Below are 18,965 nucleotides of genomic sequence, written 5' to 3'. Positions count from 1 at the left end.
GAACAAATGTTTTTTGAGCAAATGGCTCTTTAAGCTGCTTAATGAGGACGGAGTGTGGCAGGAGCAGCTACATAATAAATACTTAAGACAGAAGACCTTATGTATGGAAAGTCAAAGGTTCCTTTAAAAATAAAAATCTTCATGTGGTTTCTAAGTAATAAGGTTTTTTTTAACTAAAGATAATTTAGCTGAACGAAATTGGAATGGATATACGAAATGTGTTTTCTGTGGAGAGCAGGAAACCATTGAACATCTGTTTATTGAGTGTCCTTTAGCTAAACTTCTTTGGCGCACGGTTAATTTCACTTTTGATCTTCCACCTCCAGCCAATATTACAAATATGTTTGGTAATTGGTTAAATGGAGTAGATAGACAATCTAAGGCATTCATCCGAATTGGGGTATCTGCTTTATGTTGGTCTATTTAGAGGGTAAGAAATGATATCATCGTTAATAAAAAAACAATCTTTTCATTTCCTATAGTTTGTCCATATGATGTCACATTGGGTTCAGCTATGGGCCCTTCTTTCGCCGGAGGGACTGCGGGATGCTATGGCTTTTGGATGCACACGGATCCAGACAGTCGCTCAGGATATCTTGTTCCAGACTGGCTGGCGTCATACTAGGAGACTACAGTGATGAGTAGTGATACTATGTTTTATTTATTTCGCTGGTTGATTCTTGTATCTACCGTAGGTGATTATTGAGTTGTAAAACCAAATTCTTGAGACTTTTTAATATAACGTTGTGTGTATCATCATGATGCAGAAGCCGTGGTTTTTATCCCTATTTCAAAAAAAAGGTTACCCGTGGCGCAGCAAAATGTGATGCGCAACTAGTATGGGTGGTCAAATCAAACACCCCGCACCACACATACTTGAGGCGCACCGCGTTTAGGTGCGCCACGAGTAACTTAATACTGGTGGCGCAAGACATTTTGTTGCGCCGCTAGTAGGTGTGGTTTAAATTTGGCAACTGGGACCGGACATACTAGTGCTAGAGGGCATTATGTTGCATCACGGGTATTAGGTTACGTGTGGCACACTCAATTAGGTTGCGCCACTAGTTTGTGGGTGCATCGTGGCTACCAGGCACATGAAGTTAACTAGTATGCCACGGGTAAGTCCACACTAATGGTCCAGCCGTCTTTGGTGCGCCATGGGTAATAGCAATAGCGCACAAAAGGTGTACCACACGCACATCATCAGCTAGCTATAGCCGTATTCCTAGTAGTATAATAGCAAGAAAAATAAGCATAAAAAATTGTCAATACAAATCAAGTAGGCAAAAGACGAAAAGAAGTTCTCCATGAAATAGAACCCACATCCTCACATTATATTTCTTTCCATCCAAACATTATGCATGTCAAGATCACACACATTAATCAAAGGGGTCCACCATAAATCCAACGGCTGAACATAGAGAGGCATCTCTCTGGTTGGTACTCCGGCGCAGTATGTCCACCACCCTATATTTCAATTTAGCAATATATATGTTAGGATTAATATGGAATCTACTCAGAATTATGAAGTCCATTAGATATACAACTTTTATGCTTTCAATTGTTTAATGTGAAGTGCCCAATTGAATGGTCCGATGCTTGTGAATGTAATCATGATAGATTTTTTGTATTTCAAATCACAACGGTGTCACAAAGGAGGGCCGAGATAGATATCATATTACCTTTATGGTAGCAAACGTCAGGTTATTTGTGTATGTCACCGTGAATCTGCAAATAGATTATATTTCAAAAGATAAGAGAAATTGTACAAAGCACTGTATGAGTAATACAGAAACCAGTAATGACACTAGTTAATCAACATTTTTTGTGGAAACTTTTTTTTTTACCCCGCGGACTGTCCATCAAGATGCCAGGCTCGCCATTCATCCACGATGGGGAAGTTGAGTGATCTCACCCAAGACTGTGTACCCAGAAATGGTATAACAGCATCATGGTCTCCACTGTACAAGGAATATAGTTGAGAGGTTGGCAAAATAAAAATAGTACAACTTTATATTTCAATATGGACATTGAAGCATTCTCCATTGTATTGTTGCATTTAGTATAACCAATTTTAAATAATTGTTTCTTGAATAGTTGACATAGCATCCTTCCAACCATAAATTTAAAATTAGACATATTGTTTGAATATTACTAGTATTTACCTATATACCAAGGCACGATAACCTCTTGTCGTCATATTACGGTGGTACTTTATGCTGCTCATGATGTCTGAAGAATACGGTAGATCTCCATCGTGGCACCTGACCCATTCGTCCTTGGTCCCCTAAGTGATTAGAGTATAGACAAATATATGGGTTAACATAGGGTATATATATATAGGAGGATTAATTTTCTCCTTTGGGCAGAAAACTACCATTTTACCTTCCTTATCCCAAGTGTTTCCCTAGTGATGTTGTTGTTTGCCCAGAAATACGACAGGTAATTACCGTAGTTCTGTAGATAAAGAAAAGTTTGAACATGATTCAAAAACACTTTTCAAAGTGAAGAAACGTCTTAATGAGCTTCCTTTTGTATTTTGGATTTCTATAAGCGAAAATATTTAGATATTTTGAATAACAATAAACATGGTAGAAAAAAATGCTAGGAACTCTCAGAAAGCATTGCACACCAAGCTTAGGTGGGATCTCTTTGTGTTAGTGAACAACAATTGGTAGACCTTCAAAATTAAACCTAAACATAATGAACAATTAAATATCGTGTTTTGGTTACTGATTGTTCGACCTAAGTTCATATCTTGTAATCTATTTTGTGTAAAATATCTATTGTTCATCTCGATCTTGACAAAAACTTACATAGAGTACTCATCAATCTAGGGCGAGGAGAGGGAATTTTTTGGTAGTCAAAAGTGCTCATCTCTAGAAGCTTTCCTAATATATGCTACCTAAATTTTATTTTTGGTCTATAACTATTAAATCTAAAATTACTTCATGCCTCTAAATAATCCTAACATTTCGATTCCAACCACGACTAGGATAACAATATCACTGAATGCAAATGTGGGCATATTTCTTTCTGAACATCCTTTTCTATATCTTTATCATCTTCAGCATCTATGCATGTGCATTTATATTGTGTTCATGGAGCATAGTAGACTCTTTTTTCACTATTCATTATACTCATACTCATATGGTGTAGCTGAGAAAACCAAGTACTTCAAATTTAGAATCTGTAACTTTGTAGCATACATCTCTAGATATTCATTTTAAAAAACTTGGGAACATGGTTTTGACTTATTAAAAATAAAGGGATCACTCGAACTCAGGAGCGAGAAATCCCTACTCCTTCTTTTTCTTGGTTTTACTTGACCGGTTCCTTTATCATAAGATGACATTAGTTTTTTCGATAAAGACGGTTTTTATTAGCTCAATAGTACGCATCGAGGAAAGATACAACCAAACAAAGATGCACAGAGCTCAATCGAGTAAATCAAAGGTGAACTTACTTGGCAATCCATTGGAGGACGAGGTGGTGGACTTTTTAGTACTCCGGCTTCCTCCTTCAGGATCTTTCTTTCTATGGTAGCACTGTTTGGGCGGGGAGAAACATAAAAGCACTTCTTATACAAAACGTGTGGATGAGAGATTTCATCATACAGCTGCAGGGAAGCATCAATTAGTTTTATCAAGAATAGCTAGAAGACAAATTAAGTAAGATGTGGGACAGAACAGCATTATAAGTTTATCATGCAAGTGAAAAACTGGTGAATCTCATGGCCGAGATAGGAAACATTCATTTTTCGCTGAATTGATACACAAATGGAGAGAGCGGAAGTCAAAGAAGTTTTATCCTTACTATGTCGAATTTTGCCATAGCTTGAGCGCAAAGCATGTTCTTGGGGGTGAGATATTTTCCTGCCTGGCAGTGCTCGTTTATCGTCTTAGGATCGATCATATGCAAGCACGTGGACATGGAATTAAACAACCTCATAGTGGGGAATCTTTAGTACAGTAGTTAGCTGCAGGTCATGTATATAATTAAATACCTCATACAGCTGGTCTGAAATGATTCCCATTCCATGAAGAAATGGCACTCTCGATTCACCATCAATGCTTTCTCCTGTAGCCGGGTTGCCTACCAGATAGCCCTGACCATGTCACAAAGTTTTGTGAAATTTAGATCATGGCAGCTGAAGTTGCTGCCTATCAGTATAACTGAATGGACGTTGTGTGGATGTTAAATTACCTTAAGATTAATTACTGGGCTCGAGCCAGCTTCAATATCTGAAACAAAACATCAGTATTGAGGTATGAATAGAGATTATCCACCCCTTCAAAGCACCTAACAGCTAACACGAGTCGCCTTCATGATGTACTTCTACCGTTTCGAAATATAAGCATATTTAGAAAGCTAGTACCTTCTGAGATCTTCTGTGCGAGGAAGGGAACAAGCTTTCCACCGAGCGAGTCTCCTCCGACGTAGAAAGGATTTGCGAGGTAATCGGGATGCTCAGTGAACCACTGATCGAAAAGATGAACACAAAAATGGTAACTACTAGCGAACAAATCAAAACTATTTGCTTCGCTCTTTCAGAAGATTGCAGCAGCCGCAGGCAAGCTTGATGGACTTCCATGGGAAGCTCATTTTCCTTAATTTGCATACCTTGGTGATAAACGTTTTTAGCTGCAGCGAAGAAGAGACATCTCCAACGTCATAGCCCTTGGGGTTCCGGGAGAAGGAAAACCCGGCGCCGACGGGCGAGTCAACGAAGAGGATGCTGGCGACCTTGGTCCATGAGTAGGGGTGGTATTGCAGGCGTGGCACGGTCCCGTTCTGCTCGTATGGCTCTATGATGAATTTCAACGGACCTGCAACAGCAATTACGGATAGTGAGCCCCCAACAGTAGGAAACTGATCGTAGGGCTCTATGCTGTGATCGGACGTGGAGTTGCTGACCCACCTATCTCGAAGAAGAGCCCGCTGAGCACGGAGCAGCGGTCGCCGCCGGTGAGCCAGAGGACGACGGGGTCGCGCCGCGGGTCGCCGTCGGACTCGATGAAGTAGTAGAAGAGCTCGGCGCCATTCTCCTCGTCCACGGTCACGTACCTGCCAAAACAGGGGGGGTACAGCAAGGAGGTAGCTGATAAGCGAATACAGTTGCGATCGACGTATGCAAGGCTAGAACGTGCGTGTGTGGGATACCATACCCGGTCTCAAGGCGGAACGGGAGGTCGCCGTCGAAGCCCGGAAGGGTGGTGACCAGCGTCGGAGCCGCCTCGGCGGGGAAGAAAGGTATGAGAGCGGGGAAGAAGAAGAGTAGGAGGAAGACGAGCCGCAGGGTCGCCCCTGGCACTAGCGCCTCCATGCTTAGTTTCCCGATGAGAATAGCCTCGCCTCTCCCCTGTTGGGATTTAACTTGCTCAGCTCCGCTACATCACATCACGCAGATAAACAAGTGAGGCGCTGTCAGTTGGAGCTTGGGCTCTCGTGTAGCATGTGCGTTCATCTCGGACAAACTAAAAATAGCTAGCCTCGATCGCCAGCGCAAAGTCAGCGCCCGCGCGCGAACCGCAAATGGGTCTTTTTCCAGTGTTTGCCGTTCCCGCGTGGGGCACGCGCGCTAACGTGTGAACTTGTATGACTCCAAATAAGGACAGATCACAAACTTGTCCTGACAAAACAAATGCGGAGCAACACCACGCACCTTCTTCTACCTCCAAGGCTCCAACACGCCCGGCTTGTTCCACTGCGTGTGTGTATCTGTGCTGAAATTTGGCCATGTCCGTTGATTCAAGCTGAATATCGGACGACATATTTCCGGCAAAAGAAAATGTACTACTATAAAAAAAGTGTTATTCTGTTTGATGACAAGAGGGATAAGAGTAGAAGCTAGCATAACAAAGCAAGATAAATTGCAACACCCAATTACCCAATAAGAAACAAATTTATGCCCAATTGTACGGTTAAGAATATATATGCAAAGTAACACGGTGAAAAATCATACCACAGCACAATGTATTTTCCATGAGAGCAAATATTAAAAAACAAAGAGTAAAACGCCTCGAAGGTCATGAATTTGTCGCAAATGAGCGCATTGGTCATCAACTGAGAAAATGCTAACTATCGGTCACTAAGTTGTACGTTAGTGACACATTGGTCACTCCGTCAAGAGCGGACGTTAAGTTGCTAATGTGGCTGTTACTTCTTTAACAAAATAGCCCCCACATTTTTGTCTTTTATTTTCTATTATTACCTATTCTCTGCCTCGACCTGGCGAGGTTGACGTCCTCCTTGCGGCGATGGGACCATGTGAGTCGGGCTGGGAGGCTGGCTACGGGTGGCAGTGGTGGCAATGGGCAGCAAGGTCAGGAGTGGCGTTGGTAGACAGAAATCGATGGCGTGTGGCGAGAAACGGCACAGCTCAACGTGTTCAGGCGTGCTCGACGTAGCTGCGTGCACCGACATACGCAAGCGCCGACGAGCATGCCGGCCATGCCATCATGTTCCCCAAGCACGCCCATGCCTCTATCGTCGGGAAAGGTCATAGCCGGAAGGGGAGGAAGGAGAAGTAAGGGCATCTCCAACGGGGCAACGCATCGTCCGTTTGCGACGCGCGATCGAAAAATGCGCCTGCACCCCAGCCCAGTGGCCCGACGTACAGTGATCGGGTTGTACGCGAAGACGCAAATGTGACCCAAATATACGCATCTGATACGTCTGGGTGGATGCTGCACGGACATGACGGGTGACCGTTTGGTTCTCAAATGGGCATGCACGGTCAATTTTTACCATTTAAACCGACGCAAACGGAAGCGCAGTCAATTTGGAACCTTCGTTTTGGGTCGCCCCGTTGAAGATGACCTAAGGCTAGGAGAAAGGGGAAGGACGAACTTGTCGAACGCTTTTCACCTATACATATTACATAGCATGCTCCTTAAGCCAGCCACGTGTATGAAGAAAAGAGGATTAGTAATTAAAAGAACTATAAGATTTAGGAGTATTTTGCAAAAAAGACAGACCGCTAGGTCAGCGGATTTGACGCCCACTTGACGGCGTGACCAATGTGGCACTTACGTGCAATTTGGTGACCGATAGTTAGCATATTTTCAGTTGATGACCAATACGCTCATTCGTGGCAAGTTCATGACCTCCTAAGCGTTTTACTCAAAAATAAATAAAGCACAAATGTTGAGACTAGGGTTTCATAGAACCACAACTAACGGTACCATTTACCAGAAAACAATAACTATTGGGGGCAGACGGTGTTTTGGTTCATGGGAATAGCTGCTCTGATTACAGAGAATGTATTTTAGAATGGCTAAAATATTTTCATTCTTTGATAATTGTACATGTTTGTATCTTTTGCATTTTGTACATTTTATAAAGAAACATATGTAATTTCGACAAAAAAATAATTTCCAACGAAAAGTCATCTGGGAAACCGAAAATTTTATGTGCGCACAGAATATGTAAAGTGTGTTTTCTCACAATTGGAACAAAGTGGATTTTTGTTACCAGGCTAATTCAGTTGTTTCATAAATATTTTTTTTGAGAGCACAGTACAACGCAGACGCTCACAAACACGCACGTACAAACACCCCTATGAACGCACGCACGCACACCCTACCCCTATGAGCACCTCCGAGGGACTGAGCCGGCATATCTTGAGGTTGACGAAGTCACCACTGGCGCCTCGCTGTTGACGGGCACGTCACCTACCACTGAAAGCATAGCGCCGGTTAAATCCTGGAATAAATCCAGGTAAATGCAAACACCCATGCCAAGTCTAGGACTTGAACCTGGGTGGGCTGGTTCCACCATAAGGGACCTAACCACCAGAGCCAAGCTAAAATGGAAAATTTCGTCAAAATTGAAGTTTTCAAAAATGGAAAATTTTAAACAACTTAGTGCAAGTTCATCGTCGGAGAGATCAACAGGAATATTTTTAAATTTTCTAAAAATATTTAAATTTCAACAATTATTGGCAAATATTTCAGAATCTTAAAGAAGAGAAAATGAAGGGCTAAAACAGTTATTAATTTTCATATTTACTCACTCCATTAATTACATATTATAATGAACTTTTATATAATTTTGGGTGAAAGTTATTTTTTAAAATTTTCCAAATTATTTGGTTCAAGTCCGGTTTGCAAGAAATATATCAATGGTGAAGTAGCCACTCTGCCAGGTGGTAACGCACTAGTAGTTTGGACAGTCAGAAATTTCCACCCAAGTTTAGTTTGAAAAGCAACCATATAGAATTTAATAAGTCCACAAAAGGAATTTGTAGGGTTTACTAAATCTGTATTTTATTTTTGAAAATCCTAAATAGGCATGTGATACATATAAACCAATTTGATATGACGCCCTGGTCTCCTCTTCTTTCTTAGACATAAATTAAATATATTAAAATCCACAAAATGTACCTAAGCTTGAAATATAATATTTCCTGCACAAATCTATTATGTTAAATAAGTTTGTAAAATATTTAAATGACACTCAAATCCAATTTTCTTAAGTTAAATCTAACAAAACTGTTGGACTTGTCCAAAATTTCCCAACCAAGATTTATGGTTTGTGATATTCATTTTAATCCACTCTTGTGTAATATGTTAAGATCGAGAAAAGTTTAAACAAGTCCTATTTTTTGTTTTTAAGGAATTTCACAATGTCAAAGAAATTCGATAAATTTATTTAATTAATTTACATTCCCAAGATCGCCAAGCCAATGACTGATCTTCTTAAGAAAGATAATAAGTTCGCCAAGTCAATGAATGATCTTCTAAAGAAAGATATTAAGTTCGAGTGATCAGGAAAGACTCTAGAAAGCTTCCAGGTTTTGAAAACCAAGTTGACTACTGCTCTTATACTGCTTATTCCAGAAACAACCAAGGACTTCGTTATCTTCTATGATGCTTTCCTCCAAGGGCTGAGATGTGTGTTAATGCAAGATGGCCATGTGGTGGCTTACGCCTCTCGACAATGGAAACAACATGAGCTTAATTATCCTACTCATGATCCTGAGCTTGCAGTTGTGGTACATGATCGTTGTTGACCTAACTTGTTCGATAATCGTTGCGAGTTGTACTCGGATCATCAAAGTCCGAAGTATCTCTTTACCTAGCCATATCTGAATCTAAGACAGAGGTGATGGTTGGAACTCATCAAAGATTATGACCTGGGTATAAACTATCAAACCGACAGAGCCAATATCGTTGTTGATGTGCTAGGTTGTAAGTCCTATTGCAGCAATCTAATGATTGAGCAAGCTCAACCTTTTCTCTACGAGGAATTTGCATGACCTAATCTTCAAATTGTTCCTCGTGGTTTGCTTGCTAATTTAGAGGTAAAGACCTCTCTTGAAGACTATTTCAATGCAGCTTAGAAGCAAGATTCTCGCATTACCGAGATCACGCAGAACCTTGCTACGGAGTTGCTAAATATTTCTCTATTGATGATCAAGGTACTATTTATTTAGTTAAGCTTCTAGTTATACCGTAGAAACCGGATCTGAAAGAGATAATCCTTAAAGAAGCTCATGAATTGGCTCTTTCCATCCATCCTGGTAGTACCAAAATATATAGGGATCTTCTTTAAAGGTTCTCGTGGTCAGTGATGAAGCAAGAAATTGCTAAGTTATTGATGAATGCGACGTTTTTCATTGCGTAAAAGCTTAACATCAAAGACATGTTGGTACTCTTAACCACCATCTATTCCTCAGTAGAAGTGGGATGAACTTGGTGGATTTCATTACCGATCTTCTTAACACTAAAAATGGAAAAGATGCTATATGGGTAATTGTTGATCGTCTATCCAAGGTTGATCATTTCCTTCCTATTCGGGAGAATATTCATGCTAACTAATTGGCAGATCTATACATATCCCAAGTAGTCACTCGCCATTGTTTTCCTAAGAAGATTATCTTTTCTTGTGGGAGTCTTTTACCGCCAGATTTTGGGAGAGTCTTCATCAAGCTACGAGGACACTTCTTTCTTTTAGTACAACCTATCATCCTTAAATCGGTGGACAAACTGAAAGAGTGAATCAAATTATTGGACAAATTCTCAGAGCTTCTGTTATATCCTTCAGTAAATATTTGGAAAACTGTCTTCCATTTGACAAGTTCACTTGTAACAATAGCTTCCAACCTAGCTTGGGTATGACACCTTTTGAAGCTTTGTATGTGATGTATGTAAAATGCATACATGAACTTTATCCTTTATCATATTGAATTCCCAAATATTTGCAATATATATGATGATAATACCATGTTTTACATTAATTTATGGGAATTTACCAATGATCCCCTTTATTTGGGTTATAACTCTGTAGAACAGGAAAACCCTGTTTTGCGTATTTTTCACTTTCAGAGACCTATATGGAGTCAAATTGACGTGGGATTTTTGGAGCATCATTTTTTCATCGGGAGAAGCACCCTGGGCCTTGGAAGCTCACCTGGAGAGGCGCCTGATGGCCGAAAGAGGCCAGCTGAAGGAGGGCGCGCCACCCAGGCTCTTTTAGTCGTCGATCGTCTGTTTGCCATGATTTTTTTGCCAACCGACGTAATTTACCCTAAAAATCACTATATATATATGGCCTCGAATAGTTCTCGGGAAGGGAGCGTCGCACAAACACACAAACACGAAAACGGAGGCTGCTGCAGAGAAGATTGGAGGGGGAAACTCCATCAGGATCACCGTCGGAGGGATCTCCACCTTCTCCAACGTCTTCATCATTATCACCATGATCAAGGGAGAGTAGTCCTCCTCTGGACTACGGGTTTTTGACAGTAGCTTGATTCATTTCTATTATGTTCTTCATAGTTCTTAGTGCCATATCAGCTGCCTAACATGATTATGGCCATATTTGTAATACCTATGTGGTGGATCCTTATTCTATGATCTTATGCTATGATATCTGATCATATTATGTGTAGGATGTATTGGTAGATGCATATTATGTACCCCGTTCTTAAATATTTGTTCTGATCCAACATCTATGCAAGGGCGTGTGTGGGGTGATGTGTGTATTAGATGGAGTAGCTTGGTTTTATTGATTGGATAGTGACAATATGTTCAAGATCTATTATGGCTTTGCCTTTTCTTTTGCTACCTCACTAGGGATAAAGTGAATGCATGTGCTATGTTCGTCACATGATAGTAGTAATGATCTTGTTTGTTCAAGGTAGCATATTTGATATTCAAACTTCTTATCAAAGTAATTATGGCTATACTCTATTAATTCTTAATACAAGATTGATGACGTTTCTTTCTTGTGAAGTATAAGAGAGATGTGTTGCATCATCTTTATCTTAGGACGCGATGCCCATATTAATTCTGATCTTACACATACTATTATTTGCACCTTCATATCCATTGATGAATTATTGTTTGTCCATCACAACTTAAAGAGAGAACAGTCAAGTGAACCAATGAACTCCGGTCCACTTTTTATTATAAGAAACACCTTTATATTGCTTTTACTTGTTTTCTATTTTCTGCACTATTTTAATGCGAAAATACAAAAAATTTACTTTTCTTATTTGCATCCAAAACACAAAAAACAATCAACCTCTTTACAGTTTTTACTTAGTTATTTTATCTAGTCTACTTTTATTTGATTTATTTCTACTTGTGTTTATTTACATACGTGAAACCTTGTGCTTGATAACCCGAGGAGTTGGGAACACAAGGCATTTATTTTATTTGCAGGATTGCTAGAAGAAGGGAGAAGAGTATACTCTTTGTCCAGTTCCCCGAGAGTTCAATATAAACCCTCGAGTCACCCTTGTGGAGAAAATGATATGTTGATAAAATACTCTGCACTTGGAGTCTCAACGTATCAAGATATTTTGGTGTTCCTAATAGCCATCATATCAGTATGGCAGAAAGTGTCGAACTCCATTGAATTGGTCCGAAACCGGTGAAAGAAAGTTCTTTTGAGCGTATATAATCAATGAAGCAAAAGATCAAGTTCATACCGAAGCTTTTCACTAACACTATTTTTGACATGCCACCAACAGGCTACTCCGCACTAGTGAAAACACCCTTTATAAGAAAAGGTTCAAAAGCTAGTAGTAATAGCAAGTGAAATAAACATAAAAATTAGTAAATACAAATCTAGTATACAAAACATGAAAATAAGTTCTCCATGAAATAGACCCACATCCTAACATAATATTTCTTTCCATCCAAACATTATGTATTTCTAGATCACACACATTAATCAAAAACATTAATCAAAGGGGTCCACCATAAATCCAACGGCTGAACATAGAGAGGCATCTCTCTGGTTGGAACTCCGGCGCAGTGTGTCCACCACCCTATTTTTCAGAAATATACAATATGATTAATACATAATCTACTCAAAATTATGAAGTCCGTTAGATATGCAACTCTTAAGTTTTCGACTATGCAATGTCAATTGCCCAATTGAATGGTCCGATCATAGTGAATGTAATAAGAAGACAATTTTTTGTATTTCGAATCTCAGCGGTGCCATATAGGAGGGTGGATATAGATAGCATATTACCTTTATGGTAGCGAACGTCAGGTTATTCGTGTATGTTATCGTGAATCTGCAAATATATTATATTTGAAAACATAAGGGACGCCGTAAAAAAAACAGCTTATGAGTAATATAGAAGCGAGTAATGATAATATTTAATGAACATGTTTTGTGGTTTCTTCTATTACCCAGCGGATTGTCCATCAAGATGCCAAGCTCTCCATTCATCCACGATGGGGAAATTGAGTGATCTCACCCAAGACTGTGTACCCAGAAATGGTACAACAGCATCATGGTCTCCACTGTACAAGGAAGAGAGTTGAGAGGTTGGCAAAATGAAAATATGACAAAGTCATATTTGCATATGGATATTAAAGTATCTCCTATTGTATGGTTGTATGTAGGATAATCAACTTTAAAAAATTATCTCTTGAACAGTTGATATAGCATCCTTCCAACCATAAAATTGAAAATTCGACATATTGTTTTAATATTATTACTAGTATTTACCTGTAAACCAAGGCACGATAACCTTTTGTCGTTATATTACGGTGGTACTTTATGCTGCTCTTGATGTCTGAATAATACGGCAGATCTCCATCATGGCATCTCACCCATTCGTCCTTGCTCCCCTAAGTGATTGGTGTAGAGACAGCTATAAGGGTTAATTTAGGGTATATATATAGTAGGATTAATATTCTCCTTTGGGCAGAAATCTACTATTTTACCTTCCTAATCCCAAGAGTTTCCCTAGTGATGTTGTTGTTGGCCCAGAAATACGACAAGTAGTTACCATAATTCTGTAGATAATGAAAAGTTTTAACATTATTCAAAAACAGGTTTAAAAGTGAAGAAACATATTAATGGGCTACCTTTTGTATTTGGGATTTCTCGAAGCAAAAAATATTTAGATATGTTGGAAAAAAATAGAATGGTAGAAGAAAGAGAAATGCTAGGAATTCTCCGAAAGCATAACACACCAAGCTTAGGTGGGTTGTCTTTGTGTTAGTGAAAAACAACTGATAGACCTTCGAAACTAAACCTAAATACAATGAAAAATTAAATATTGTGTTTTGATCACCGATTCTTTGACCTAAGATCATTCCTGGTAATCTATTTTGTGTAAAATATCTATTGTTCATCTCAATCTTAAGAAAGACTTGCATAGCATACTCACCAATCTAGAGCGAGGAGAGGGAATTAACTAGATGTCAAAAGTGCTCGTCCCTAGAAGATTTCCTAATATATGCTCCCAAAACTTTATTTGTGGTCTACAACTATACAATAGAAAATTATTGCATGCCTACAAATAATTCTAGCATTTCGATTCCAACCACGACTAGGATAAGAATATCACCGAATGCATATTTTAGGCATATTTCCTTCTCAGGAGCATTTTTTTATCTTTATCATCTTCAGCATCTATGGATGGGCATTTATGTTGTGTTCATGGAGCATACTATATAATTTTTTCACTATTCATTATACCCATATTCATACTTTTTATTATTATCGTGTAGCTTAGAATACAATGTACTTCGAATTTAGACTCTTCAAGTTTGTAGCATACATCTCTAGTTATATTTTTTAAAATTGTGAACATGATTTTGACTTATTAAAATTAAAGGGATCAATCGTGCTCGGGAGCCAGAAATCCCTACTCCTTTTTTCTTGGTTTTGCTTGATCAGGTCCTAATCATAAGATGAATTTAATTTTTTCGATAAAGATAGTTTTTTGTTAACTCAATAGTATGCATCGAGGCGATACGACGGAAAGAGTTATACCCGGCCTCTGCATAATAAAGATGCACACAACCCAATGGAGTAAATCACGGTGAGCTTACTTGGCAATCCATTGGAGGACGTGGTGGTGGAGTTTTTAGTACTCTGACTTCCTCCTTCAAGATCTTTCTTTCTATGGTAGGGTCGTTCGGGCGGGGAGACACATAAAAGCACTTCTTATACAAAACGTGTGAATGGGAGATTTCATCATACAACTGCAGGGGAAACATCAATTAGTTTTTGCAAGAATAGCTAGATGAAAAATTAAGGTGTGAAACGAAATCACATAATAAGTTTATCATGCAAGTGAAAAACTGGTAGTAGAAAACAGGGCTATGGTTTTGTGCTCCAAAGAGCATTAACACTGGTTGTGCTACAAACTAAGACTAAAGGTTGCATTAGCACCGGGTTGTGTGGCCAGGGCGTCGCAGGGGACCAGCAGAGCTTTAGCACCGGTTTGTACGGGACGAACCGGTGCTAAATGTTTCTTGCCAACATTTAGCACCGGTTCGTGTCACGAACCGGTGCTAAAGGTAAACATTAGCACCGGTTCGTGACATGAACCGGTGCTAAAGCCCCCCTTTGCCTATAAATTCAGCTCACTCCAACCAGCGCTTTGTCTATTTTTTCTTGGTGAAAGGTGTGAGGGTTGTGTGCTTGTTTCCTTTTCTTTCCCATGCACATGAGGTGCTCGATGACATGTTTGAGAGACTGATGCCGGTTGGTTTCGCAGAAAACAAAAATGATATGAGGTGTCGGAGCGACACTTAGGCTTTCTCCTCTTTCTTTTCTCCTCGATCAAGGTAAGCAACTTTACAGCCGGAAACATTAATTAGTTTTTGCAAGAATAGCTAGATGAAAAGCTAAGGTGTGAAACAAAATCACATACTCCCTCCGATTCATATTAATTGACTTCAATATGGATGTATCTAGAACTAAAATATGTCTACATACATCCATATTAGAGTCAATTAATATGAACCGGAGGGAGTAATAAGTTTATCATGCAAGTAAAAAACTGGTGAATGTCATGGTCGGGATAGGAAACAAAGTATCCCTCATTTTTCACTGAATTTATACACAAACCAAGATGGGGGGTGTCAAAGAAGTTTTATCCTTACTGTGTTGAATCTGTCCATAGCTTGAGCGCAAAGCATATTCTTGGGGGTGAGATAATCTCCTGGTTGGCAGTGCTCCTTTATTGTCTGAAGATCGATCATACGCAAGCAATGTAAGAACATGGACATGGAATTAAGCAACCTCATAGTGAGGAATCTTTAGTACAGTAGTTAGCTGCAGGTCAATAGGTGATTGAGCAAGATGAGTTGGAAGGTTGTGTATAATTGATCACCTCGTACAGCTGGTCTGAAATGATCCCCATTCCGTGAAGAAATGGCACTCTTGATTCACTATCAATGCTTTCGCCTGTACCCGGGTTGCCTACCAGATACCCCTAACCATAGCACAAATAAGTGTTGTCAGCCAGTCGAAGTTGCTGCCTGTAGGTACAGCTGGAATGGATACTGTGTGATTGTTCGAGTACCTTAAGATTAATTATCGGGCTCAATCCAGCTTCAATATCTGAAACAAAACATCATAGTGTTGAAGTATGCAACGAGCCAGTATTTCACTATATTTACCTTTCCAAAGAACCATAAACGAGTCACAAAAGTAATGTACTACCTTCTGAGATCTTCTGTGCGAGGAATGGAACGAACAACCCACCGCGCGAGTCTCCTCCGAGGTAGAAAGGATTTTCGAGGTAATCCGGGTGCTCAGTGAACCACTGATCGAAAAGATGTACACAAAAAAGTAGTAACTACTAGCGAACAAATCAAAACTATTTGCTCTTGCAGAAGAATTGCAGCAGCGGCAGCATAGGGAAGCTTGATGGACTTCCATGAGAAACTTTTTTCCTTTACATACCTTGGTGAGAAACGTTTTGAGCTGCAGCGAAGAAGAGACATCTCCAACGTCATAGCCCTTGGAGTTCCGGGAGAAGGAAAAGCCGGCGCCGACCGGCGAGTCAATGAACAAGACACTCGCGACCTTGGTCCAAGAGTAGGGATGGTACCTCAGGCGTGGGACGGTTCCATTCTGATTGTATGGCTCTATGATGAATTTCAACGGGCCTGCATAAGCAATTGCGTTAGTACTGCATACTGAACCCGAGAGAAGGAAACAGAGGTTTTCAGTGGCGTCTGAATGTCTGATCAGAGCCAGAGGTGAAGTTGCTGACCTATCTCGAAGAAAAGCGCGCTGAGCACGGAGCAGCGGTCGCCGCCGGTGAGCCAGAGGAGGACGGGGTCGCGCCGCGGGTCGCGCTCGGACTCGATGAAGTAGTAGAAGAGCTCGGCGCCGTTTTCCTCATCCACGGTCACATACCTGCAAAAGGGAGCTGGTAAGCAAATGCACTTGCCAACGACGTATCACTCACTGGTTCAGAGTTCAGACAGCCTTGAGGAATAATGGCTACCCGGTCTCGAGGCGGAACGGGAGGGCGCCGTCGAAGCCCGGAAGGCTGGTGACAAGCGTCGGAGCCGCCTCGGCGGAGCAGAAAGGATGGAGAGCGGGGAAGAAGCAGAGTAGGAGGAAGAAGACACGCTGGGGCTCCATGATTTCCCTGTGAAAATTCACACGGTGGCCTGCTGGGAGCCTGGGACTTTGGCACCTAACTTGATCCTTTCCTCGACCTGATCCTTAATTAGCCTCGGACAATTTTGCGTGTCTACATCACACACGTCAGATTTGGATGAGATAAGGAAGTGAGGCGCTGTGGTTAGAATATGCTATGTCGTGGAGCTAAAATAGCATGGAGTCAGCGTCCGCGAACACCAAATATGGGTCTTTTTGCAGTGTTTTTCGTTCCCGCGTCCGCGTGCCTCAGCGGTGACCTTGTATATGACTCCAAATACGGACAAAGCTTTCCTGTCAAAACAAAAGCCTTCTTCTACCGTCGACCCTCGGCGGTGCCCGGCTTGTTCCACCGGCTCGGCAGCAGGTTTATTTCCCGCAAAAAAGTAATTACCTCCCTTCCGAATTAGTTGTAACAGATTTGGTCTAAAATCGGCAAAGCATATCTGCCTTTCAGGTGTGTAGTTGTTGGATGTAGATGGATTGTTGTCCTATAGCCTATAATTTTATAAATCTAAGCCTGCCCGCTATTCTACACCGGAGGCAGACGATAAGAGTTTTGGGAAGTGTCTCGCTGTGACTACCTAGCTCGAGTTCTTCATCGCCGGCTTACTTTGACCTAGCCGGCTTGCTGCTTCCTCGCCAACCTCCATGGAGTCGGTGACCCCGACAAAACTATGGGCGACATCGACAATGATGATGGTGTGGCAACCTTACCGATCAGCATGTGCATGCTCTTCCCCTCTTACTTTGCACTAGTTCTAGTTCATATGCAGCTCTGCTACATGTAATCGGTCTCATGCATGTGGTTAAGACGGCTAGTGCTTGTGTGATGATGCTTTCAAAAATTAAACTCACACAGAAATTTGCTAACAATCTAATAATCCAAAAACCATATACATTTAGGAAAATTTCACTATTGTTTTGATGGTGTGCTTAAACCTAGCCCATTTACGGGTTCTCATTTCAAACAATGGACGACAATAACCTACTTGTGCCTCACTGCTATAGGTGTGCACCGGATTGTGGATGTCACCATTCTCTTTATGGGTGCCATCTTGAGTGCTTGGAGACAATTTGGTGAATGCTTATGTGCACGTCCGAGATGGGAAGGAACCACGGGATGCGTTGGTGCTAAGTTCGGTCCTGCCGATGCTGGAGGTGAACTATATGCTACTAAGCACTTTTGTGACTACAGAATGATTGAGAACCGATATGTACTTGAATAAGCTCGTGAGATGTACAACATGGCAAATGAATTTGAGCTCTTCAGGTATATGCTACAGAAAAGTTTATCGCAGGATGCATTGACACTAAGCTTCCCCTTCGTGGGTGACCTTTGCCACTTCCCAAAATCATCAGAGGCGTGAGTTCTCCATCGAGAACATCATAGGGCTCTAGATGTTGAAGAGAATGAAAGGGGCAAAGAAAAACACATTAGTGGAGTCGAGGGATGTTCTGCTGCCAACTTGTACATAAAAAACACCCACAAGTCCAAAGGAAAACAACAAAATATCCCATACTACCAACTTTAAGAAGAAGAGGAAACAAAGAAGGAAGAACCTTGTTGGGTTAACGACGAGAAGGGTCATTCGGCTCATTGTCCTTAACGCAAGGGGAAGAAGAGTCGAGCAGGGCATAATTTCAATTCTGTCAACATGATCATTGGCAACACAGAGGAAAGAACTTTAGGGTATGGTGCCTATTGGTCTTTGGGTGTTTCGGCCCAAAGAATGGCGGGTTGATACATGTGCTAATGTTCATGTGTGTGCTGACATCTACATGTTTACCTCTTAACAAGCCAGAGGTTCAGCTGTCATGATGTGTAACGAGTTGCATGCTATTGTTCTTGGTGTTGACACGACAGACCTGAAGTTCACTTAGGAAATATCATGTAGTTGAAGAACATTAAGCATGCCCCTTCTATCAAGAAGAACCTAGTTAGCGGTTCCCACCTTATGAAAGACGGGCTTAAGTTGGTGTTTGAGTCCAATGAAATTATACTTTCTAAGTATGGAACCTTTGATGGAAGACTATGAATGTTGAGGCATGTTTCGTTTCTCTTTGCATAATTTGATAAT

General features: G+C 40.8%; 1 protein-coding gene across 3 annotated transcripts; it reads right to left on the bottom strand.

Annotated features, from left to right (window-relative positions):
* Positions 1–1,289: 1,289 nt before the first annotated feature.
* On the bottom strand, positions 1,290–17,049 carry LOC127294016 (serine carboxypeptidase-like 19). 3 transcript variants are annotated; one of them, XM_051323749.2, is made up of 13 exons: positions 16,727–17,049; positions 4,922–5,067; positions 4,624–4,829; positions 4,379–4,481; positions 4,207–4,244; positions 4,007–4,108; positions 3,817–3,900; positions 3,467–3,619; positions 2,386–2,457; positions 2,166–2,287; positions 1,848–1,961; positions 1,683–1,728; positions 1,290–1,467 (listed from the first exon to the last, which is right to left on the bottom strand). In XM_051323749.2, the coding sequence occupies exons 1-13, from the start codon at positions 16,864–16,866 to the stop codon at positions 1,384–1,386; spliced, it is 1,410 nt and encodes a 469-aa protein (XP_051179709.1). In that variant the 5' UTR covers positions 16,867–17,049; the 3' UTR covers positions 1,290–1,383. The 3 variants fall into 3 exon arrangements, with proteins under 3 accessions (XP_051179709.1, XP_051179707.1, XP_051179708.1); XM_051323747.2 differs by lacking the exon at positions 16,727–17,049 and adding an exon at positions 5,169–5,446; XM_051323748.2 differs by lacking the exons at positions 1,290–1,467; positions 1,683–1,728; positions 1,848–1,961; ... (7 more) ...; positions 4,624–4,829; positions 4,922–5,067 and adding exons at positions 11,996–12,283; positions 12,493–12,538; positions 12,657–12,770; ... (7 more) ...; positions 16,177–16,382; positions 16,490–16,635 and having other exon boundaries at positions 16,727–16,989.
* Positions 17,050–18,965: the final 1,916 nt, after the last annotated feature.

This window comes from Lolium perenne, chromosome 4 (genome assembly GCF_019359855.2).
Source record: "Lolium perenne isolate Kyuss_39 chromosome 4, Kyuss_2.0, whole genome shotgun sequence".
Classification (NCBI taxonomy): domain Eukaryota; kingdom Viridiplantae; phylum Streptophyta; class Magnoliopsida; order Poales; family Poaceae; genus Lolium; species Lolium perenne.
This window is presented reverse-complemented; position numbering and strand designations above follow the sequence as displayed.

Excerpts from the sequence above, each read along its gene's own strand:
- LOC127294016 (XM_051323747.2), bottom strand. The coding sequence starts at position 5,326 with ATGGAGGCGCTAGTGCCAGGGGCGACCCTGCGGCTCGTCTTCCTCCTA. Across the intron at positions 4,245-4,378 it reads CGCACAGAAGATCTCAGAAG|ATATTGAAGCTGGCTCGAGC; the intron begins GTACTAGCTTTC and ends GTTTTGTTTCAG. Across the intron at positions 4,109-4,206 it reads GCCCAGTAATTAATCTTAAG|GGCTATCTGGTAGGCAACCC; the intron begins GTAATTTAACAT and ends TGACATGGTCAG.